General features: G+C 41.2%; 1 protein-coding gene across 1 annotated transcript in view; it reads right to left on the bottom strand.

The window, feature by feature from the left end:
• Positions 1-1061: 1061 nt before the first annotated feature.
• Positions 1062-24046, bottom strand: part of col4a1 (collagen, type IV, alpha 1) — a 34874-nt gene continuing 11889 nt past the window's right edge. The window contains exons 2-52 of the mRNA XM_069532873.1: positions 18724-18777; positions 17196-17285; positions 16819-16863; positions 16652-16696; positions 16386-16448; positions 16235-16288; positions 15934-15960; positions 15757-15831; positions 15604-15666; positions 15381-15416; positions 15240-15278; positions 15009-15101; positions 14837-14872; positions 14664-14723; positions 14387-14422; positions 14229-14273; positions 14082-14114; positions 13406-13466; positions 13244-13279; positions 13008-13154; positions 12806-12889; positions 12166-12249; positions 11961-12031; positions 11627-11818; positions 11099-11267; positions 10846-10938; positions 10489-10593; positions 10255-10352; positions 9877-10027; positions 9652-9765; positions 9340-9507; positions 8479-8568; positions 8232-8384; positions 7980-8078; positions 7711-7800; positions 7417-7556; positions 7004-7130; positions 6815-6895; positions 6186-6284; positions 5675-5725; positions 5409-5594; positions 5116-5249; positions 4916-4988; positions 4734-4805; positions 4410-4538; positions 4194-4292; positions 3901-4113; positions 3590-3767; positions 3356-3470; positions 3071-3243; positions 1062-2705 (exon numbers count right to left, since the gene is read on the bottom strand). Of these exons, the coding sequence (XP_069388974.1) occupies positions 2624-2705; positions 3071-3243; positions 3356-3470; positions 3590-3767; positions 3901-4113; positions 4194-4292; positions 4410-4538; positions 4734-4805; positions 4916-4988; positions 5116-5249; positions 5409-5594; positions 5675-5725; positions 6186-6284; positions 6815-6895; positions 7004-7130; positions 7417-7556; positions 7711-7800; positions 7980-8078; positions 8232-8384; positions 8479-8568; positions 9340-9507; positions 9652-9765; positions 9877-10027; positions 10255-10352; positions 10489-10593; positions 10846-10938; positions 11099-11267; positions 11627-11818; positions 11961-12031; positions 12166-12249; positions 12806-12889; positions 13008-13154; positions 13244-13279; positions 13406-13466; positions 14082-14114; positions 14229-14273; positions 14387-14422; positions 14664-14723; positions 14837-14872; positions 15009-15101; positions 15240-15278; positions 15381-15416; positions 15604-15666; positions 15757-15831; positions 15934-15960; positions 16235-16288; positions 16386-16448; positions 16652-16696; positions 16819-16863; positions 17196-17285; positions 18724-18777 (4851 nt within the window). The 3' untranslated portion in view covers positions 1062-2623. The remainder of the gene's footprint in view (positions 2706-3070; positions 3244-3355; positions 3471-3589; positions 3768-3900; positions 4114-4193; positions 4293-4409; positions 4539-4733; positions 4806-4915; positions 4989-5115; positions 5250-5408; positions 5595-5674; positions 5726-6185; positions 6285-6814; positions 6896-7003; positions 7131-7416; positions 7557-7710; positions 7801-7979; positions 8079-8231; positions 8385-8478; positions 8569-9339; positions 9508-9651; positions 9766-9876; positions 10028-10254; positions 10353-10488; positions 10594-10845; positions 10939-11098; positions 11268-11626; positions 11819-11960; positions 12032-12165; positions 12250-12805; positions 12890-13007; positions 13155-13243; positions 13280-13405; positions 13467-14081; positions 14115-14228; positions 14274-14386; positions 14423-14663; positions 14724-14836; positions 14873-15008; positions 15102-15239; positions 15279-15380; positions 15417-15603; positions 15667-15756; positions 15832-15933; positions 15961-16234; positions 16289-16385; positions 16449-16651; positions 16697-16818; positions 16864-17195; positions 17286-18723; positions 18778-24046) is intronic.

Here is a 24046-nt window from a genome sequence, read left to right as displayed (position 1 = left end):
GGTTATCTGTTTCTCTGCGGAGCGTATCGATCTGTTTATGTTTTCATGGGGTGAACGGGTTTGTTGGCCACCGTCCCAGCAGAAGTGCTGAGGTAGTGGTTGCATTGCCCTGTGGAAGTGTTGGTGCAGAGGCTTGAGTTCAAGATAGATCCAAGCTCGACTCTCTGTTTCAGTGGAATAATGGCCAGTGACAATAAAACCCAGAAACACTGTGGGCTGGTGAATCAGCCAGATGGAAAGCCATGACAACATGAACAGTCAGCAATTGATCTACTAATCATGCTTGTGCTGCCCTCTTGAGGCCATTTTGAGGCACTGTTATAGAAACCTTCATGCTGACAAACAGAAAAACTAGGAGGGCACTTACAAAGCATGCACCTTGACCAAGGCAGAACAGTCCACTTATGAAACCATATGGCACACAATCATATCTCTCAATACCCAAAACATGCCTGATTTTCATTATCAAGATCTATGAACTATGTCCTCTGAGGGAAATGTTAAAAAACGTCCTTGTAATGTTGAAGAAAGAAAAAAAAGAATTTTGATCTGCCTCCTGATTAAATCATAGATTTCTGTATCCTTCCATCAAGTTTTGTGGTAATATGTCCTGCAACTTTTGCGTAATCCTGCTGAGAAACGGACAAAAAAATAACCTTTTGATGCAAATTGTACTTACTTGATTCTTCTTGTTCTGGGTTTGTTCCCTTATGGTTGATGCACTTATTGTAAGTCGCTTTGGATCAAAGCATCAGCTAAATGAAATGTAATAACCTGCTTGGCAATTTTTTGTGCACCAAATAGCACACACCCACAAATATCAGTCCCATAAACTTATCAAATCCATGAATTATGCCCTTGAAAAAATGGTTAAAATATCAACCCAATGTCCTATTTTGCCATGAATTAAATATTCCTGGATCTTTCCCTTTGTCTGAATTCATCCAAAATTCAATGGGTTCTATCTTGGCCAATCTCCCATCCCTGCAAGTTTTATGGGAATTTGTTCTGTAGCTTTTCCCTAATCCTGCTGAAAAGAAATGAAAACACATTTTACTGAATTAATTTATACGATTATTCTACAAATCATTTTATTGCAGAAATTACACAGTATGAGATCCGGAAAATATCAAACGTTGATGACGTGTGTTTGGTTGCGTTTGTTTAATCAGTTAAGATCCACAGTTTGTTTTATGATGGCAATACATGCTGATACTGTGTGTAGTACTTCATGGGGCCCATTATCATAACCAAGCACAACAAATATTAACAGGTTATGATCAGTGTAGAGTAATTACTTTGACAGTAGAAAACTTTGCATCTTGTCAGTTGCTCTGAAAGGGTACACACAGAAACTACGTTCTCTCGAGACACAAAACACAAATCTGTCCTAAGACCTTTTTAAAACATCCCAGTCTGCAGAGACACTTAGAAATACAATCCTCCTCATCTGTATGAGTGTAACTTGAATGTGCAGCCGTGACATGAAAACCCTTTACTCTTCATCAAAAATAATTTCTGCATAAAATTCAACAGGGATAAAAACAGTCATTCACAAATGGAAACAGTCAAGTACATGAGCAGAATAGAATGTTACGTGTAAGTATACTGTATATATATACATGTGCATTTCTTTGTGATCAGAGATCAGAAAGATTTGGTTCAGTTAATGTGGGAGGAGTAAATTCTTAAACACGCAGCTGTTACACACAATCTTCTGACAGAGAAAAGGTGAATTTTTTTTTTGGTCTATTGCTTTGCTTTTGCAACAATATACTGTATATGGAAACACAAACATTACTTCTGAACAGCTCAAACACACTCATGCCTATACACTCACATACATACATGCACACACACACACACACCTGCCAATGCTATTCAGTGCTGTTTTGTAAGTAAGGCGCCGGTTGTCGGATGTCAGAAGCACCGTTTTTCTGATCAATGAAATCTCAGATACTCAGATATATTCTCACAAATCTTATAAATAAAAATGGAGCTAATAACACACAAAATAATTCAATAATAACCTGAGGAGAGTATGTTGAACTATGTTAGAGAGGAATGCATATTTACAACAGAGTGATTGTGAAGTATCTGTGGTGGCAACACGTTGTGATTTCGAGTTTCAGTAACCAGTGGTGAGTCCCATCCTTAACATTAGTACAGTTATAAGCTGTGAAAATCTATAATATGAATGCAGCTATATCTTTGAATGCTGTGGCACTTGGGAAGGAAACTTTAAGAGGAACAAAATGGAATAAGGCAGATAAGTACGATTCAATAGCACCTGACTTACACAAACAACCCTTTCCAAATGAACACTCATTTACCAGTTAAGTGGGCGTGTACTCAGTGCAGTGGTAAACTCGGTGCCATTCTTTAGAGACGCGTCGTGATCATGTTAGTGTTTTCTGCGTGGAGCAATAGGCCGCTTTGGTCTCTGTGTTCTGGTTTGTAAAAGTTTGATCTCTGGATGTTCTGCAAACCACGTCTCCGTCCCTCTCTCCTCTCACACATGCAGGGAAGTAGCACCATCCTTTCAAAAACAGGAAGTTGAGGAACGTTGGTGTACGCTGTGTCGCTCGCATGTCAGGACGGAGGACTCCCGTGTCAAAGGAGCTTATGTCCTCTTCATGCACACCTGACAGCGGCTGATGTGTGTTCTGAGACTGCCTGCTTTTAGCGTCGTCGGGACGGGTTTCCTGGAAAAGAGGTAGAGAGAAACATACTATAAACAGAGCTATAACTATAAATGGAGGAATCTCTGTCTCTTTGTATTTTGATGTCCTCGACAACCACACATCAAACTCAAACTTAGCAGGTCCAAGAAATTCCATTTTTGGTTGAGCAGTAGGTGCAAAGATTTTAAATACTGACATCAAATAATCTATATAAACCAAATGAAACTGACAGAGGGTTCTATGATGTCAGCATCATTGTTTTCATCACACAAATTGACCTCATGGCAATTGCCCATAAACTGTGACATCATCAGTAACATCATGGAATCAGGCTAGACCTTTACATCAATAGATACAACGTCTGTGTGCGGGTGTGTCTGCCTTACGTAAACATCTCATTGTCTTCAATGGTGGCGAGCCAGAAGCTGTAGGAGTTGGCGTAGTAGTTGCAGGTTCCACGACCGTGACACTCGATGAACGGAGCGCTGCGGAACTCCTCCAGACAGGAACCTGGAGAGGCCAGAGCCTGACCTGAACCCTCAGCACCAGCGCTGGTGTGCTACACAAACATACACAATAAAAAACTTTAGCAGATCATCAGAGAAGGACATTTCTTCTATATTTAAAAAAAACACTGCAAATAGTTCCAGACCTAATCCTGTGAGTCTTACCATGACAAAAGAGTAGCCAATCCACAGAGAGTCCCAGCCGAGAGGGCATGAAGGGATCATGATGGACTGACTGTGAACTGCTATCACCATGGCTGGAGCCTCACACACAGCACACCTGTATATACACACACACACACACACACACACACACACACACACACACAGTACGTTGAATGTTGCACAGGTATTAAACACATCTGGCACAGAGCAGTGGGGACACAAACATGAATGTACCTGCTGATGAAGGGTTTGATGCCTTCACCAGTGATAGGCGCCATGCTCATGGGCATGGGCTCGGGGGACGTGAGCCAGTAGGAGTAGTCGTTACGAGAAGCAAAGTTGCACACGTTGTTGATGTTACAGAACAGGAAGGGCATTGGGCTGAACTTTCTTAAACAGCTGCCTGCCGTACCTAAAATAAAACAGGGCACCACGAGAAAGATAAATTACTTCACAAACCTTCCCATTTCTGCATAGCATATCATTTCCATCCTGTATCTATGCTTGTTTTTTATTTTCCTGTCATTTTATGTTGTGTTTCTTACCTAAGTCCTGTCCATGAGAGCGTTCATTGCCTTGTACGTAGAGCAAGGAGTAGCCATCATATATGAGTGACGTTCCCTCAGGACAATATGGCACCTCCACAGTTTGGCTGTGACGGGTTACCAGAAACCCATGCTCCATGGAGGAGGGGCCAGGTGGACCTACTTGACCTGGAACACCATCAGGTCCTGGGGGCCCTGGATATCCCCTGGGTCCTGAAGATATGTGGTAATTAATACGTTGTGAAAGCACAAAAAAAAAAATATATATTTATCCATGCGAGCCTCTCTCTCACCTTCTGGCCCTGACAGACCAGGCTCTCCTTTGGCTCCCGGCTGACCGTGGTATCCAGGGAGGCCGTCTTCACCTTTCGGTCCAGAAATACCTGTCAAACCTGAGAGGACATAATGAACACGATGAAGCAATTAGAAAAATGGTTGTGGTGCACAGGTTAGAAGAACAGTTGGATCACAGGGAGATTATGTGAAGGAGCGTGTTTGTAATCAGTCACCTTGCTGTCCTTTCTGTCCAGGGAAACCAAATGGCCCCTGTGGTCCTGGAGGACCTTGAATTCCTGGGAAGCCAATGTCTCCTTTAATGAAGGTGTGGGGCCCTGGGGGACCAGGGGGGCCTTCACTACCTGAAATATACAACATCAACTCTCTTGTTATCTTCAAGTTTACCAACATCTTTTACTCTTGGAGTCAACCGCCAGCAATGGACAATACTGTTTTTATTACTCACTTTGATATTTAACAATTAATGGCCATTAAGGCATAGAAACATGTTCATATTGGTGGGTTTACACATTTTGAATATTAACAGACTGAATTACCTTTTTCTCCAGGGAATCCTCTGTCTCCAAGCTCTCCTTTGAATCCAATGTCCCCGAAGTTACCCTTTACACCTAGAGTTCATTTTCAAATTGAGAGTGTTAATTATCACCTTTAACACATACACTTACAGACATACTGTAAGTTATACACAGACACACTATATCACACTCTATATACTCACCTGGGAACCCTGGGACACCCTGTAATCCCCTCTCTCCTTTCTGTCCATCGATACCTGGGAGTCCATCTTGTCCCTGTTAGAGACACATGTGTCAATCTCTGCAGCATTAAAGATGATCTTACTCTGCATGTATCAACTATCTCTCATCAGAAAGCACCGTGAATGATAAGCATAGTAAAAAAAACGGCCTTGTGACCTACAGGAAGTCCAACGATTCCGGGGTCACCCTTGTGTCCTGCCTCTCCCTGGAAACCAGGGGGACCCTGTTCTCCTCTATCTCCCTTTTTTCCATCTCTGCCTGGCACACCAGCAGGTCCCGGTGCCCCTGGGGATCCTGTGTGACACAGACATGAAGATGAGGAGATATTTTTGAAAAATTCTCTTTATGCATCCGTAACAGCTGCTATATTTTGTGATATCTAACTTTTGTATATTTTGGAAGCAGGCTCTTGTGTCATGCAGTATATTAGCATGTGAAGTATTCCACGATTACCTGGTTCTCCAGGTTGTCCTGTCTCTCCCCTGACTCCCTTGGGGCCCTCGAGAGAGTCACCTGGAAGTCCCCTCTCTCCTGTCTCACCGTGTGGTCCCTGCGATCCTGGAAGTCCCTTGTCACCTTTGATACCAGGGACACCAGGGTGACCTGGAGTACCAGGGAAGCCAGGACTACCTTTGTCACCTGGAAAAGGAAAGAGAAGGTCACGTAATGAAACTCTGTTAAGCTCCAGTGACTGATGAGTTATTCGGGTCAGGACTTACCTTTGCCACCGAAATCTCCAGGTGGCCCAGGGAAACCTCGGCCAGGGAAACCTGCAGAAGATAAATAAATATATTACAGGCAGTTTTTTGTGATGTCTTTGTGATGGGGTCTACAGGTGCAAGAGCTGCCCAAGAAAAAAAAACAAGTTACTCATAAAATATCAAATATTGAAGCCTATGGGTAGCGTTTGACAAACTTTCAGTCAGAAAATTTTAAAAAATCTTTAAATTTATGTGTGATGTTTGTCTCTGAGATGATTTAAATAATGGGTTTCTATCACACCTTTCAATGCGGCTTCACAAAATGAAAAACAAATGCATAGTGGAGAAATGTGAGATCATCCTCAGAAATCCAATAAAACAAAAAAGAACAATGATAAAACAATAGTAGAACATCATGAAAAAAAATATATATATATGTAATTTAAAAAAATGACAGTATAGTACACTAACAGCTGATCAACAAGTCAGTCATGCAATTTAGTCTTCTCCTACTTCCTCTGACACTAACCTGGCTCTCCTCTCTCCCCTGAGGATCCTGGGATGCCGTCCACTCCATGCTCTCCCTTCTCTCCAGGAGGTCCAGGGGGTCCCTGCAAGCCACCTTCACCTGGAGGAGAACATTTACACAATAACTGTCAGTGTGTTTGGCCAACACAGGCACAACATGAGGCCGTTCCTTCGAACAGTTATATGACTGGAAATCTGGAAAAAACATGGCAGATGATCTCGAAAGTTTCTTTCAACTTGAATTCTAATCGTCTTTCTGTGATTTCTTCATATCGCACTCATTAGTTTAGTTTCTAGTATTTCCTCAGGCTGAATTATCTTAAAGGTTCAGTATGGAAATTTAGTGAAGTTGCATGTTGCAGCTGAATACCCCTCACCAGAACCTGTGATGGCTTCAGTTGTCATAGAAACCGCTCCTGTATAGAGTATTTAAATATAAAGTGCACATTGTAGGGGAAAGAAAACAATGATTTGCTCAATTTAGATGAAACACACTACTGAAAATACCTACCTTTTCACACTGGACCTTTAACAAAAACTTATCTCTCAAGGATAACACTGGGAAGCTCATGTTATATTAAACCTTGAACACATGAATTAACAGGTCTGACGAGCTGATAAAATACGTACCGGGACGGCCTTCAGGACCGGGCACTCCTGCAGACCCAGGGAGCCCAGGGGTACCCTTTTCACCTGGTCTACCTGGCTGACCTGTACAACACACACACACACCACTATGAGAACCACAACACATATGATTACAGTATCTATAGCTCTGCTTGTAAACAAAAGGATGAATGTGACAGAGTGAAATCCGACCTGGATACCCGATGCTTCCATTTTCTCCTTTGAGGCCTTGCAGTCCTGGTTTGCCAGGCATACCCTCATGACCCTTCTGACCCTTCTCTCCTGGTGACCCTGGAAATCCTGGCTGACCTGTCTGACCCTTTGAGGGGAGAGGAGGAATGCTAAGTAAAGACTGATGGTTGTTGAGTGGAACAAGTCAGAAAAGTAGATGTTGGAATAGCACTGGTTTTAATTAAAAATTATAAATAATTAATGGGATATTATTAGGAACAATTATCACAACATAATTTTCATCAATTGCAATATGACAAAAGCTTATTATGTATATCAATATGTTATTTATGCAAAGCTGCTTGGAAATTTTAATTATATGTACAAATTCTTGGCGTTTTTACTTAAATAATGATCTTATATCTTAATATTACCTTTTCTCCTGGATGTCCCGGGATCCCAAGACCTGGATCACCAGCTGCTCCTCTGTCTCCTTTCTGTCCATCAGTGCCTCTGAATCCTGGATGTCCCGGTGTGCCAAACTCTCCTTTAGTGCCTTTTGGACCCACCACACCTGCACAAACACACACGCAAGCAGACAAAATGCAGCCATTTATAATGAGTTACATTAAACTTGCATTAAACATAAAGTTACATAAAAATTAAATGTCAACTTTAGCTTTTGCACAATAAACATGAGTGATATTTCATATTTATCTTTATTTTACCTGGTATTCCCATCTCTCCTATGTTGCCCTTCTGTCCAGGTGGTCCCATGCTGCCAGGCTCTCCAGGAAAACCAGGGTCTCCTTTCTCACCTAAGACATATCGGTGAAATTGAAAGATTAATATTTTTTTACTTCATTCAATTCCCTTGAAAATGAGGCAAGAATTTATCAAAATAAATTGAGTAGGGTGAAGAGATATGAAGTCGACACAGTTTAAATATAAGTTAACATGTTTTTTTGAATGCTGTTCATGTGGTCACAGAGGTCACCTGGTTGTCCAGGTAATCCAGGCTCTCCATCTTTGCCTGGCATGCCGGGGTCTCCAGACATGCCACGGTGGCCCTTCTCTCCGCTGACGCCAGGGTTACCTGAAGGAAAAATGTTGTTTAAAACAAACATTTGGTAATTGAGACATTACTTAAATGAAAAATATCAATACACGGTATCATCCATTGGCCTGCCTGTAATAGATCTCTATGATGGATGTATACTTGCATAGATCTAAAGATGTTGTTTTGTACCTAGGTCTCCGAGGTCTCCCTTCTCTCCCTTCACGTGCTCCATTTCAATGTCGGTCATCTTCCCTGGAGGTCCCTGAAGACCTGGCTCTCCCCTTTCTCCTTTAGGTCCAGGCTCTCCAATATCACCTCTTGGTCCAGTTTTACCAGGATCACCTGAAATGAAGAAGAAAAAAATATTTCAGCTGATAAATCTGAGAAAAAAAAAAATCACTTACATTCTAAGATTTAGACATTTGGTCTTCCTCACCTCTCAGACCAGGAGATCCAGGTGTACCAGATATTCCGGGAAATCCTGGTAATCCTGGTGTCCCAATGACCCCCATTTCACCCTTAGGACCTAACAAAGAAAAACACACAAAGTAATCCCACATAATAAAACCAATACAGCTTCCTCTGGAGAGTGCAACTGGAGGAACATATATTATTTTATTATTTTTTGTTTTCCTTGTTGTTGTTGTTGTTTGTTTTGTTTTTTTTCCATCCAAAAGTCAACTTTTCCTTTTCTTCATGTAAAATCAAATGGTGAGTTGAACACTTAACAGTATACATTACTGCCACTTAGTGGTGAGAGTGATGTGTGTATTAAAAAATGGAAATGGACAGTAACAATAAAACTTCTCTTCTTCACTAAATTATTGTCAATACTTCTTTGCTACTACTTGGCTATTCTTTTGTTCTATTTAAAATTTCTGACAATAACGCTCTCTCGCCACAGATGTTTCACAATAAAAGCCTGCCAACTGGTCAAAAGACATAATACCACCTTTACTTTGAAAGCTTTTAATGTGAAACATGTGCAGGAACTACAAAGTTTTATTAACAATAGTTTAACACTGATCAAAAGCACAGCAAAATAAATGCATTGAAAAGAAGAAGTACCATTTCTCTGTATAAAAAACGTAAACTGACACTACATTGATGAAATGACTACTTAGTAATTTAATGCTCAAGAAAGGTAAATATGTTGATTTTATTACGGAATTAAACTATTTACAAGGTAAAACAGAAAAAAGAAATGGTGACAGTTAAGAATGAAAATGACTGAAAAGGTTTTAAGATTTTGTTTTCTTCTTTTCTTGTGTATGTGTTAGCCCTTTGTCTGTCTCACCTTGGCTTCCAACCAGCCCGTCCCTGCCTGGTAATCCTGTTCGCCCTGGCAGTCCTTTGGAACCGGCGGGTCCTGGGAATCCGGGGGCTCCCTTCTCTCCCTGAAGCCCTGGCATGTCCAAACCAGAAGGTCCAGGGTAGCCTTTCTCTCCCTTCACACCTACGCTACCTGTTCAACAAATATAAATATGTTTTAGAGATTTGCACAAACTGACAGTCAGATGAAGATATAATAATAAATAAATAATTTCACAGTCTGACAGACAGACATTTTGTTTGGAATGTTTGGATTTTATGTTTTTTTTTTGCTCACCATGTGGTCCAGGCTCTCCAGGTTGTCCCTGTGGTCCAGGCGCTCCAGGTGAGCCTTTTCCTGGTTCACCTGGTAAGCCAACCAGTCCAGGAGGCCCTGGGGGTCCCACGTCACCTAATTTTAAAGAAAAAAAGGAAAATAATATATTACTTAGTTTAGAAGATGAGCATTTTAACTATGTAGTATAGACAATATCGAACCAGGCTTCGCAGTTGCCAGCAGTACCTCTGATTCCCTGGGGTCCAGGAGGTCCTGTCTGCCCTTCTTGCCCAGGAATACCAGGTAGTCCGATATTACCCTTTTCTCCCTCAAAACCAGAAATTCCCGGAGGGCCCTGCAAACCTTTTGGGCCAGGAAGACCCCGCCCTGGTTCACCCTACAAGGTATATAAACAATTACTGGCTTGCATCATCACCATCTCTGGCCACAGTGTCCTTGACATTGACATTTCAGTCTTTTAGTGTTAAGATGTTAATGTTATTGTACAACAATAAAACTGTAAGACTGATGTATTTGTTCAGTAGCACATTTTCCATGGTAAAAGACAAAGATTAATTGTAATCAATTAATGAATAAAAACATGCAATAACAATAAATGCGCACTTTTTGTCCAGGTGAACCAGGTTGTCCATTGAAACCATCCTGTCCTGGTCTTCCTGGCTCTCCTGGTAATCCTGTAGCTCCTGGAATTCCACTGATTCCTAGAAACATAGATACATATTTCCATGTCCTACAGGTACCTGTTTGGTATCATGTACAGTTTGTTTACATTTTCTGTGTGTATGAAATGTTTGTGTTGCATGAAGTGATGAATGGGGTCAACATGGAATAACACACCTTTTGGACCTGTTGGCCCTGGAAAACCGATTCCAGAGGGTCCTTGTTCACCTTTCTGTCCAGGGAAACCGGGCAATCCTGCATCTCCCAGCAAACCTCTGTCCCCTGCAACCAACAACATGTTTTATTTAGTAGCAGGACTAACTGCCATCAATTGTTACAAATATCTGAGTATGAATGCATGTTAAGTATTTTTTATTTTTTTTTTGTGATTTCATAATCACACTCTGCTCCTCCATCACAGTTCAATTGATATTTCCCAGAGCAAAGACAACATTTAGTTCACAGACTTATTCTCATATTTTCGATTTTATCTTACGCAGAGGAGCATAACTACCAATGTATGATGTTGCTCACCTGGAAGTCCAGGTCTGCCAGTTTCTCCACGTGGTCCAGGTACTCCCTGAGGTCCTGGAGTGCTCATACTCACACCTGGCTCACCTTTTGCACCTGGTGGATGCAAAGTGTGCTTTATTAATGAACACATTTGTAGTATTTGGGTGATTGTTTTGTACCAGTGTGTGTTTCATGTGCAATGTTGACTTAAAGTCTAGTATGAGTTCTTTTTAACTCTTTCTTTTGATAGTATCTGTGTCTATTCCACACATACCTGGTTCTCCGGAAGCTCCAGGAATTCCTGGTCTCCCTGGATTGCCTTTATCTCCAGGCTCTCCTGGTTGGCCGATGCCTGGAAGACCTGGAGGACCTCTTTCTCCTGGGGTTCCAATACGACCAGGGTCCCCATCAAATCCACGCTCACCCTTAATGCCCTCTTTGGCCTAAAAGCAAGATTAAAGAAAGGGGAGGTCTGACCTAGTTTTGCTTTTGATCTCCTGTATGTTCACCAGGTGGTTGTTAACTTTATCTCTTGTCAAGTTGTGTGTGAAAATTGTGGCTAGTTGTTAAAAAGTTGTGTGGAGTTGAGGTCCACTGATAATAGTCAGTATGAGAAAACCCTTTAACACTATGAGGTCATTTGTCACTTGTTAGTTTAACCAATATTGGTAGTAATAGTAGTAACATGTTTTAAAAATGTATTCACCTGTTTTTTTTTGTTGTTTTGTCATCAATTATCATTAGTGATGCTCATGTCCTGATATTCTGAGTAATTACTTTATGAAACCACACACAAACTTACAGGTTCTCCTTTGAGGCCAGGTACACCCGGGAGGCCGTCTCTCCCTAACTGTCCATTCACTCCTGGCCGCCCCGGTGAACCAGCAAGACCAGGAAGACCTTTGTCTCCCTTCAGACCAGGAGCTATGAAAATGTCGCCAGGCTCACCAACAGAACCAGGAGCTCCCAGCAACCCGGGAGTGCCCTGAGTACCCTGCACAGGTCAAAAGAATGTATCATGTACTGAATAAAAATATTAGTGACGTATTCTGATATCTTTGACGTTCTCAATTTTCTTCAGTGAAACATTCAGCTTGGAATGTCATGTGAAGCATCGTAGATATTATTTTACTCACAGGTCGTCCAGGTTGTCCGGGAGTGCCTAACTGACCCTTTTCTCCTTTGCTTCCAACTGGCCCAGGTGGACCTGCCAGATGAAGATTTATGGATGAATTGAAAAAGCCGAGGAATTACACAGAAGTGAAATGGTTGTATAACATTTCCAAACCCTTTCTTAAAAGGCAAGCCACAAATTTCACTGAATGTATAAGTTTCACTCACCGTGATCTCCCTTAGGCCCCTGGGGACCAGGTAAACCAGGTGGTCCGAAAGCCTCACACTGAACACAGGTATCTCCTCTGTCACCTGATGGCACAGAAACTCATGTGTTAATCAAGTGTTGTCATATTGGACTGCACATATTGTTATTGTTTTAACATTGTATATATTAGTTTTATTCCATTCATATGTTTCTATTTTATATTCCTTACACTTAAGGATTGCATGTTACTTCTTATATTGGTGCCTATTTTGATTCTTGCTGCTGTAATACTGACAATTTGCCCATTGTGGGACTAATAAAGGATTAACTTATCTCATCTTAATTTATTTTAAATCTAAAATCCAGCTGTGGCAATGAGGCAGAACACAAGTTGACTGGTTTGCATTGGTCCGAAAGTGTGAACTGTCCAAAAAAGTACTGCTACAAATGATTCCAACAATGATTCAGTTTGATCTGGACCAAGACCATCTTTTTGTCAAAGTAAATTTTGCTCTGTTGACCCTGGTCCGAGGCATCTTTCACACCTGTTATTTTGGTTCAGGATAAACTGAAATATCTAGAAGTCTACACCAAACAAACTGGTTGTCATAGTGTCCAAAATCAGTTTTGTTAATCAGCAGCAATTGTGTTTTTTCTTACCTTTTTGTCCAACTTCCCCTTGCAACCCTGGAGGCCCATCTGGGCCAGGAGCACCTTTCTGGATGTTGCATTGACTAGAACCAACTGTGCGCCCATGTCATAGCACAGACACAACACACAAACACATAAAGTAAGTCTACATTTAATGGAAACATCGCCGCATTGTCAGATATTCAAATGCTTGTGGCACAATGTGACATACTTGGGAGTCCGGGTGGTCCAGGGGGTCCAGGGATACCTGGTTGTCCTGGAGGTCCAACCAGAGACACTCCCTCTATACCGTTCTCTCCTTTCTCACCCATGTCTCCCTTCTGACCCATCTCTCCTCGAGGCCCTTCGATGTGTCGGCCTAAGGTACAAGAAGAGAGCCAGCATTAGTGTGTTATTCCGATTAGCATGTGTCATGTGTATTACATTGAGTAGACTGTGGTATTTTACCTGGTGGACCTGCCTCTCCCTGAGGCCCAGAAAAACCTGAAAATTAAGAAGAAAGCCAAAAGTGAAGGAAGCAGCGTTATTGTGGGATCAAAGGATAGTGTTAAAGCATATAGGTCCACATATAGTTTGAACATATGAAGGCTTACTGAGACCTCATTTTACCTTTTTCTCCTTGTAACCCTGGGAGACCACGCGGACCAGGAGGGCCAGGGGCACCATTACCCTAAAATGATAATCATATAGATTGAGGATTCATGTCTATTTCTTTTCTCTGTTATAGGTGAATATTCTTTCATTCTGTATCCCACATTTCCTACAATGGAAATCAGTAGCATTTATTTTGTCTTCCAGGTAAATCCCTACTTCTATAAAAATAGCTTAATGTACCAAACCTTTTCTTGCATGAGATTACTTACATCAAAGAATAGAAAGATTGAAACAGAGAGGCCAGGAATCCAAAATCCTCAAGCACATGATGGAATTGAAAAATACTGAATCATTTTCTTATATGTCAATATCCAAATTAATTATAATTGGTCAAGAGAACCCATCATATGTAATTTTTTTTGCTGATATAGTAACTTTTACTGTGTGCAAACTTCTTCTCAGGTCAGGTCAATCAAGTGATTTAATGTGATTTTCTTTGATTGGTCGTAGACTTTACACACTAGTAAAATCAGAAATCAGTAAATCAGTTGTAACTAAATGAATATGTGCCGACATCTGCTGGTAGTTTTCAGACCTGATCCCCTTTGTAACCACTGGAAAGAAAGTGGGTGAGGGGGAAACTAAGTTATAGTTGCGTTTTCAGAAAAGAGGAAGGAGTGAGATGACTTACAAAACCTGGTGGTCCTCGTTCTCCCTTTTCACCCTGAAAAATGATATAATTTTTAAATCAGCCTGTCAGATCATCATTTCTCAACATAATTTAAATTTAATGTCATTACATAGTAGAGTTAATACATTTTTTAAAAAGTGCAATTACCTGGGAACCAATGTATCCGGGAACTCCTTGAAATCCTTTTTCTCCCTGTGTGAATATATGTAGCACTTTAGCTTTTAAGTATTTTATAATAATAAAGAAAAACAACTGTTGGACAGTAGAGTAGATTACAGGATTACACAATAAGTTATTTTATTCACCTTTCTCCCATCATCTCCATCTTTGCCAGGTTTACCCTACAATCACAGAAACAGACTCACATTGATTAATGCTGCTGTAACTGTTATTAATATAGATAGATAGAAAGATAGATTGTGTTCCAGCAGCACATCAAGGGCATTGCACATAGAGCGAAGAACAAGAGAATAAATACGAGATGACAAACTATGAATAAGATACAACAATGCAAAATTGCAGTAGTTGAACTGAACTTTTTGTACAGATCTATTTCTATGTGTATATATTTTTGTCACTTACTCTGGCTCCAGGTGGTCCAGGTTCACCTTTAACACCATTGGCATAAGAAGTGCAGTTGGCCTGCAAAAAAAATCAAGCGTTTTAAAGAAGTAAAGCAATTAAAGATAAGAAAGAGCCAGTGTGCACAGTAAGAGGCAGTCAGACGCCTCAACGCTCAAATGCAAAATACTAACATTGTCTCCTTTATCTCCTCGAAGTCCTTTCTCTCCCTGCAGGAATAAAAACACAAACACGTTCAGGGAATAACACACAATATTAATATCTTTATAAACTGATATTTATTGATTGGTTTGTACATAAAATTAGCAGAATTTCTGTTTAGTTCATAAAGAGCAGAGGTAGTACCGCAGGTCCAGGTACGTAAACTGTGGTGTGTCCTTCCACTCCCTGTGATGGAGGTCCTGGGGGACCGGGGGGGCCCCGAAATCCTTGTTCACCCTGCAGAGAGGAGGCAACAATAAACAACCGTATTACAATGAGACCATGAGACCTTTACTTAATGCAAGTTTTCTTCTCTTTTTGTAAGAAAGATAGAACTTTTTTGTGCAGAGAGCGAATAAAAACTAAAATTCTCACCTTTTCTCCCTTTTCACTCACAAAAGCCAGCTTGTCACCCTGCAGGGGAGTTTTCAAAAAGCTGTTACAGTGTCGTCTCAGTTGGATGATAAGGAAATTTTTAATGAATCTAAAATGTATTGTATGTACGATGAGTCATACCTTCTCTCCAGGAGGGCCTGGGGGGCCTAGATCACCCTGTGAAACACAGATATCAAATCAGTCAAACAAACTGTTGAAACTGATACAGAATCATCCATCTGACAGGTCATGAAATGTTAGTATCTACAGAGAATTTTCTCTATTTTTATGTTTTTTCTAGTATTTCCAGATGCTTTGACTCATAGAAAGTTAACACTGGATCATCACTGTGGGAGAAACGTACTTTGGGTCCTTGGTAGCCGCGAGGTCCTGGAGGTCCCGTGGGTCCAGAAGGTCCGATTGATCCCTGCAAGAGAAACACGTCGAATTACATCGTCTCTGTTTCAACACACAAAAACAAAAGAGCACACACACTCATGCACGCACACAAACGTACAGGTAATCCAGGTGTGCCAGGGAATCCTCTGTCTCCTTTCAAGGGAACAATCCCGATCACACCACCAGCATCACCCTTTCAGAGGCAAAATAAAAAACACATGTCTCATCATATTTGAAGATTGGTTCATATAAAAAATGTACCTAATAAGATGTAAACTCATAAATTTCAACTGACCTTTATTCCAGGAATTCCTGGGATTCCCTGAAGAGAGGTGACGACAGAGAGAGATGTATAAATATACTGGTAGGATAAATATTTATATTTCAAGTTACTGATCAGTTAAGTTATTTCTAGCTTATGTAGAAATCTAATTCCAATCTACAGTTTTTATTTTTAAAACAAACCTATGTGGTCTGAGGAGACTTTTTTCAAATGTACAAAACTATTTCCATAAGCTGGTCATTGTAACTTGTTGTGGCAGTAACTGAATGTGAGCTGGTCATTGAGGTAGTTGTCATGAGTTGAGCTTGTTTACCGGAGGTCCTTGAAGACCAGGAAAACCAGAAGTGCCATCCCGTCCTCTTTCTCCCTGAAAAAAACACACAGTCAGAAGGATTAAACATCAGGGATGGTCACACAACCTGGGGAAAGAAATCTGATTTCAAAACCTTTTATAAATGGCTTACTTTAGTCCCATTGCATCCTGGGATACCTTGTGAACCTGGTGGGCCATCGTTTCCATTGATGCCCTGAGAGTGGGAGAGAACAAATAATCAGCAGCTACTCAATGACAAAAACTACAAACACTGAATTCCTCACCTGCACCACATAAAATGACCTGAACTGTGTTATTTTGAGGCTGTTTGGATGGTGATTGCATGACAGGTAACAGGGGTTAATTTATTTTATAGATGCAAGATGTGAGACATGGAGGCGGACGAAAGGAACTTACTGGTAGTCCTGGGTTTCCTGGGAAACCTGGCAGACCAGGAGGACCCTGTGACATCACAAACATATCAACACCACTGTCTCCAGATAATACAACAACTTAAACACGAGCAATGATATAAAAATAGTGCATATGATTATATTCATATCATATCCTAACTTGATACTTACCCTCACTCCTTTCATTCCAGAAGCCCCCGGTTCACCCAGATCTCCCTAAGAAGAGACAGATGATCAGCACAATCCACAGAAATTATAAAAATAAGACATTGGGCCACTTTATTATCTTATAGACAAAATATGGAAAAAGTGCAGATTCAGTACTTGAGTACTTAAAGAATTCTACAAACTTTCTTTTTGTGTCTTCAAACTTTATTAAACCCTGCTGCAGTCACATGAGTGTGTGTGTGTGTGTACCCTGTATATGTCAGGGCAAATAAAATCAGTTGACTATGTCACATGTCTGAATCATTGAATAAATATCAGATCCACCCAAAGTTATTTCAGGTTATTCATTTTAATGTGTGTGTTTGTGAGTGTGTACTGACCTTGGGGCCCATTGCTCCTGGAGGCCCCTCAGGGCCCTGCATCCCAGGAAATCCCATATTACCTTGAAGACCAGGAAATCCCCGCTCACCCTGTGACAAACAGATTGTTAGGTAAATGATACAAAAGATAAAAATCTAGATATTGATTAATCTGTTGCGCGACCAACGTTAAAACAGTCACAAAATATGTCACCGAAAAATGTAAGGAACATAAAAATGTCACTACATTTTGATTCACAATAAAGGCTTGTATATCTTTAGTGTTTAATGCAGTTTAATTTAATATTTGAAAACAATAAATACTGGTCCCACTGTGTCCTTCATGTTGACCTTAAACCAAACCAGAATGTAATTATTATATTTCCACTATCTGCCACTAGATGGAGTCATTGCTTCACAAGCTCTCCAATCTCTTCTGGATTTATATACGCTCCATGAACACAACACATCTGATTTCTCTTAGTGGACGAAATATGATGTGGTTTTTTTCACCATGGGGATTGTCTCGGGCTACCATGGCAACCCCATGTTGTGAAACTCCAGGAAGTGACATCATAAGACATAAAACTCACACAGGGGAGTTTGGGGAGAAGCTGTTTTGGGGCCTTGCGGCAGGTTAGAATGCTTGAAACCACAGAGGTCTGACTGAACCTACACAGACAGTAGATGTGTTGTTGTTGTTATTGTTGTTGTTAGGTGAGTTACTGTTGCTTAAAGAATGAGCCATAAAAGACTAGACTGTGGCACTAAGTATAGATATAACGCCCTGCAGTGGTCTGATGTAACTGAGCTGTTCATACAAATTCCACACAAACAGCAAAATAATCGGACATAGTTGCAACAGCTTTAAAGCAGTGGTCACTAACAGTTTTAAAACAAAATAATCTATATCTATCTATGTGGCACTCAGCATTTGCCCCATTCATTCCTGCTGAAGCTACATTCTTTCAAAATGGGTCACAGATATATAGTAGAATAGAAAAAGAAGCACAAAAAAATGTTTTCTTTATTTCTCTCAAACAGGAGTAATTAGTGGATTCATGTGGGACTATTTTCCTCTGGATTAGATTCACTGGCAGCAAGACAGTGATAGGAATGACTCAGAGTATAAACTACACAAAACAATGTAGTCATATTAAAAATCATCTTTGTCCGACACCAACTTTCGTTGTTCCAGGTCAGTGATCCACAGTCATGGCGGAGTGCTGACAGCCCGAGGGCTCACAGCCAGTTTGTGGTTTGTGTCTCCCCCATTTTTTCATCTTTATCTGAGAGTTTCTCTCTATCTGATGGGAATGGAGCCATCAGCCCAGCTGTGTGTGAAGACATGCTCTAATTCAGACTGATCTTTGTTCCCGTCCCGGGCCCTGTTCTGCGGTTGAGCCCGTTAGTCCCATCGTATCGAGCATTGTGACAGCTGCTTCAGCCTCACGTAAGCCTACAGAGTCTGCACTTAGAATCAGTGAATACACCAACTGAACTATACGGCTAATACCAAAACAAATTTAATCAGGAAAATAAACCTCACCTTTGCTCCTTTCACGCCGCTGCAGTCACATTTCCCACACGATGTCCCACAACCCTGAGGAAGAGGAGAGACATTAAAACAAATGAACCATCACTTGCACGAAGAAAAGTGAGAGAGCATCACTGTGTTTGAAATAAAGATAATAAACATGGAGAGAAAGGCACAAATGAAAATACTGTGTACCAGCTGGACACTATAACAGACACCCTGTGAGGGTCACTGGGTGTCATCCAGCAGATGTGAGTAATGTACTGCAATCCCTTCATTCTTTCATAGCATGTTTAGCCTGTTAGATGGTTCAGAGATATTCCACTGACACTGTAAATCTCAACAGACGGACTCCTGCAGTGTTTTCCAGCAAGCCTGACTGTGTCGTGCAAGTCTGACACTGATCTGTGCCACAGATGAACATTTTCAAACAGGAGACAGTGAAATGTCAAAGGTTGATTCATGAGTTCTCCTCCTCACCTGCACCTTATACCAGCATTTACTTCTTTTTAACAGTAACTTATTATCAAGGTCCTGTGTATAGGATTGACGGGTCATTTATGCTATACGTTAGATACGTATACTGATGGAATCTTTTGTCTTTTAATTTGTGCACATCTTCTTAAAGCTTATACGAAATAACAGAGCAGTACCGGTGGAAATCATGAGGGGTCAGTGCAGCTTATAGTTCAAGCAAGACGATCATAGGACACAAGGAAGAAATTTCAACAATGGAGGAACTTTTGGAGGAAAGACTATGCAAGTTAGTAAGTTGGACCACATTATCGCAGCCTCCACCAACTTCTCTGTTGTTGTCAGAATCTCTCAGCTCTATGCTGCCCTCTAGTGGATGTATTGCTTAACAAACTTGCCAATGTTAAAGGACAGATGTAGGTATGTGGCCGGTGAAGTATACCTCGTTTGAAACTGATCTAGTTTTATACATAAATGCAGCATACATTAGCATTTAGGGGGTTCAATTGGCAAATATGGAATATAATAAGTCCTGTAAGTTGCACCACCATGTTTCTACAGTGGCCCAGAACAGACAAACCAAACACTGGCTCTCGAGACAGCCGCTAGATGTCACTGCATCACCACTTGTTGCTAACGTAGCAGGTTTAATTTGCCAAAAACCGACACCAGCTACGTCTGAAAATGATGCAGATGAAAGAAGTTTAAAAACACATGAAGTAGAAGTAAAGAGAAATGCAGATTTGTGTGATAATCATCTTTGGCTCCACTTCATGGAACCCTGTTCACATGCACTTACATCATTTGATCCATTGCTAATGCCACTATATTAACTATAGCAGCTTTAATTTCACTGATGATACAGTTGAAAACAAAAAGTCTTTGTTTCCTGTAATCAGTTACTATTAAACCATATCAAGGGACTTCTGGTTAACTTTGAAGCAGGGTTTTCAGGCAGAAGATCATCGCCACAGCTGCTTCGGCCCTTTTAGCCCCCCCCACCCCTCTGCCTGCTTCCTCTCCTCTGGGGTCTCCAGAGGCTGGAGCCTGGGAACTGGCCTCAATTGCCTTGGCTCTTTCTTTCATTGCTCCTCTCCTCATTCTCCCCTCCATCCTCCAGCTGTTGCTCGACTCACGTGCACGGCGTCCGGCCAAGATGCTGTCAGGGCTTTGGACAGGCTCTTGCAGACTTGGGCTGAGAATGCAGAGCCCTGCCGACCACAAATATTTCTGCCCGTTTCTCACGTTCTCACACAACAACTAAACAGCTTTGTTACAATTCATCTTTATCCCTGACAAACTGTTTAAACCTTACATCTCATATTAGTCCACATGAGTTCCATAACTCATTATCCTGTCCAAACACTTCCCATGTTTTCCTTGCTACACGCAATCCTCTGCATCATACCTGATAACTGAATCAATATGTGGACCTAAGACCATGGGAAACCACAGGAAACACACTTCACTCAGGATCTCGGGCCCCAGCTGCCCACACCCTGTCCCACCACACTTGTTCTCCTCTATTTGCACTGAATTACGCACGTGTGGCCGGCCGCACTATGTCATTTCCCATTCCTGCTCTTTCACACATCACTCCATCTCTCTTCTGCACCTCTGTTTCCTTGATTGTTTTCTCAGGAAAACTTGAGGAACACCTGCTTCAGATCAGATTAGTGTCGCAAGACAAACAGCAGAGGAGGAATATGGATTCTGATGGTTGCGCATGTGTGTTTTATTCTAACGAACCTGCAGGCTCACAGCGAGAAGAGCTCCTGGTACTGGATTGACGTGATTTCTTTTTCACAATTGCATTTGGGAGTTAAGGCATGTTAATGCAATGAGGGACCATGTTTGCATATTGTCGTCACCACTAAAGTAAATCACAGCTGCTCTCAGTGAAGTGTTCTCTCATTCACCTGTTGCTCTGCCTCCATCTGACCTTTTTCTTTTCTCTTTGTCTGACAATTTCTTTTAAGACGGAGCAGACATTCCTTTACGCCGGAGGCCATGCAGCCTCAAAATGAGACGAAACGACGCTGTGTGCACTCGTGATGAAACGCCACTATACCCTGTGGTGTCTGCCGCTAGATCTACAAACACACTGCCGCAATCTGCAGATCAAAGTAGCACTGCTTTGATGTCGCCCGTTTGTTTCTCCTTCCACGTCCGTTACGCACAGTCACAAACCCAAACACCAGATGGGAGCGATGGAACAAAGACCCAACTGTCATCTGCACAAAAAGAGCATCTTGCTAATGAGTCTTGCAGCCATGAAGCAGATGACTAGCTGATTTGGTATCTGGGCTCTTTGCAGGACAGAGGCATCTTATCATCCAGATCCTCAGGTATATAGCTTGATGAAGGACATCATTATCTTCCTATACCACAAGCTATACAGCCTATGGAGTTGAAAGGTGATGATGGCCTTAACAGTTATCAGACAAACCCATGATGCTTAAAACAATCAAACAGTGGTGGAACGTAACAACACACATTTAGAGATAGCTTACGTTACATTATGTGATCCCTATCAGTTCCTTGCAGTGAGGTAGCAGTATGTGGATTTACAAGAACACTGATATCAGATCAGTACTTGACTTTGGGGGATATTGAAATTGGAGAGTGACTTTACTGATCAATGCTTTACTTAAAAGATATATTGACCTTATTAATATATGAGACATTGTCATTAAACTACCCAACAGTAGAATAATAGCTACCTAGCTCCTCTTTGACCACCATAATTAAGATGCAGCTTAATATTTCAATAATCTGATACATGTAATATATAGTATTGTAAGATATACAGGCATTTTACAAAATTTCCTTAAAGTACATTTATTTGAAAGTACTTCTAAAATCTTTGAGATTTCTTGCAGGTGATGTTTAAAACTCTCCATCTTTACTTGTAGTGGAGTATTCTACCCTGTGGTTCGTTACCAGTGCAGTATACAGGCTGTGCACAAGGGGGATTTTTCTGGATCCAGACTGTGAGAAAATAAATAGATGAAGATGATGTTACTCAGCCCAAACAGTGTGATCGTCCACAGAGCAAACAGACGGAGCAGAACCCTGGAGGCTCTGCAGTGATGAGTATGAACGTCCACTATGTGAATATACAGTGACAAGTGAGTCACTGAGCTCTGAAGAAACTGAACCAGATCCAGTAAACCTCAGCAGCCTCTCCTGATGTGTGTTTATAAGTCTGGATGGCGGGCCTGGATATCACCAGTCTGTGAAAAACCAAGATGACGCATGCTTGCATTAAATCCACTGGACGCTGTGCAATATAAGTGCCTCATCATGCTTGTGGATACAGTGTGTTTGTGATTGTTTACAGAGGCTGGAGCGCGCAGGAAACACAAAAAGGCCTTGGCACACAGAGGCACGTTCGTAGGCCTTCATGGACTGATACAGTATCTAAGCACTCTGTGCTGTGGCCAAGGTTCCTGGAGTTGCGTCAGTTGAAGCCTCATCCCAAAAGGCCCCATGTTTAAACAACACTTGCCTGATATGTCTGACGTAGTTGGATATGTGAGTCCGGCTGTGAGATGAGCTCAGGAGAGAGGAAGTGATGAGTAATGTTTGCTCTCGAGATTACGGAGCTCAACGCAGAGCAAGAGGTCTTTTAACATGTTTAATGTAAACCCAGGCTGAGTGTATAGAGCTGTGACATAACTGGATCCACATATGAGCCATATAACTATGGCAGCACCATCATGGCTGAGGATTGTATTACCTGTTACAGAATAGTTTAGAAAGGACCTGGCATTAATAATCTTTATGTACTGTTTGATTTCAACATAGTTTAGAAAATATATAAATACAATAATACTGATAAAAGAAACTCACCACAAACTTAATTTTCTACAATAGTAATGGTATGTGGGTTGGAATGGAAAGCTTCAGGTGAATGGACCTAGAGAACTGTTTTGTGAGCTACTGTTTCCAAGATCAGGAATAAACTTCATCACTTGATGCATGACTCGCTGCATCTGTTCTTCTTGGTGAAGTGGGCAAATCCACTCTTCATGTGTTGCAGCCAACCTCTAAACATGACAAGTGTACTTCAGTGTCTCCTCAAAATCCTCAAGTATTTTCCCTTGCGTGAAACACTTGTACATATTTGCACAAATGTCTAACACAGGTTTCATTAATAGCATTACAGCAGTGCTGGTTGCTACCACACGGGGGCAGGGCTGTTCCCATCGCTGCAGTGCTCCACATTGACTGTACATGTACAACAGCTGTAGGTGTTTCACTGTGGTTTCCTTCTGTTTTAAGGAAAAATGAAGATCACACAAACATCTGCTCAATGTCATCTACAGACGTTTTCTCAGAACGACATCACATTCCTGCCATAACCTCCCACTGCTGCTGAACCAGAATCTCATAAATCCTTGTGGTGAGTGTGGGAGGATTTGTCCATTCACATCCCTTGATTTTTTTCACATGTATATTCATAGTCTGTACAAACAGTTGAATAAAAGCTAATAAAAGCATTAAGACAACACAACAGCTATCACACAAAGGAACCATGGGATCCAGCTGTGGCATTGCAATTATGCTGTTTTTTTCTGTACTAATTGGATTTTGTCCTAATTGGAAAACAAACAAACAACGTGAGGCTTTCTGTCGGGAAAGTTTTAGGAAGTCAGGTGACAGTGAAATTTTCCTGAGGATGAGAAGAGAAGAACAACAACAAGAATGATCCCGTTTTAATTTGTCTCTCTGGGCTTCTGTGCATCTTTAACTACAGTCATGGGTCAAAGTTGTGACTCCGCTTATCAGGAATCAGAGCAGAGGAACATTTGCTTACATCAGACAGCAAAGCACAAGGTTTTCTTACAAACTAGTG

This window comes from Paralichthys olivaceus, chromosome 10 (assembly GCF_024713975.1).
Source record: "Paralichthys olivaceus isolate ysfri-2021 chromosome 10, ASM2471397v2, whole genome shotgun sequence".
NCBI classification, from domain to species: domain Eukaryota; kingdom Metazoa; phylum Chordata; class Actinopteri; order Pleuronectiformes; family Paralichthyidae; genus Paralichthys; species Paralichthys olivaceus.
This window is presented reverse-complemented; position numbering and strand designations above follow the sequence as displayed.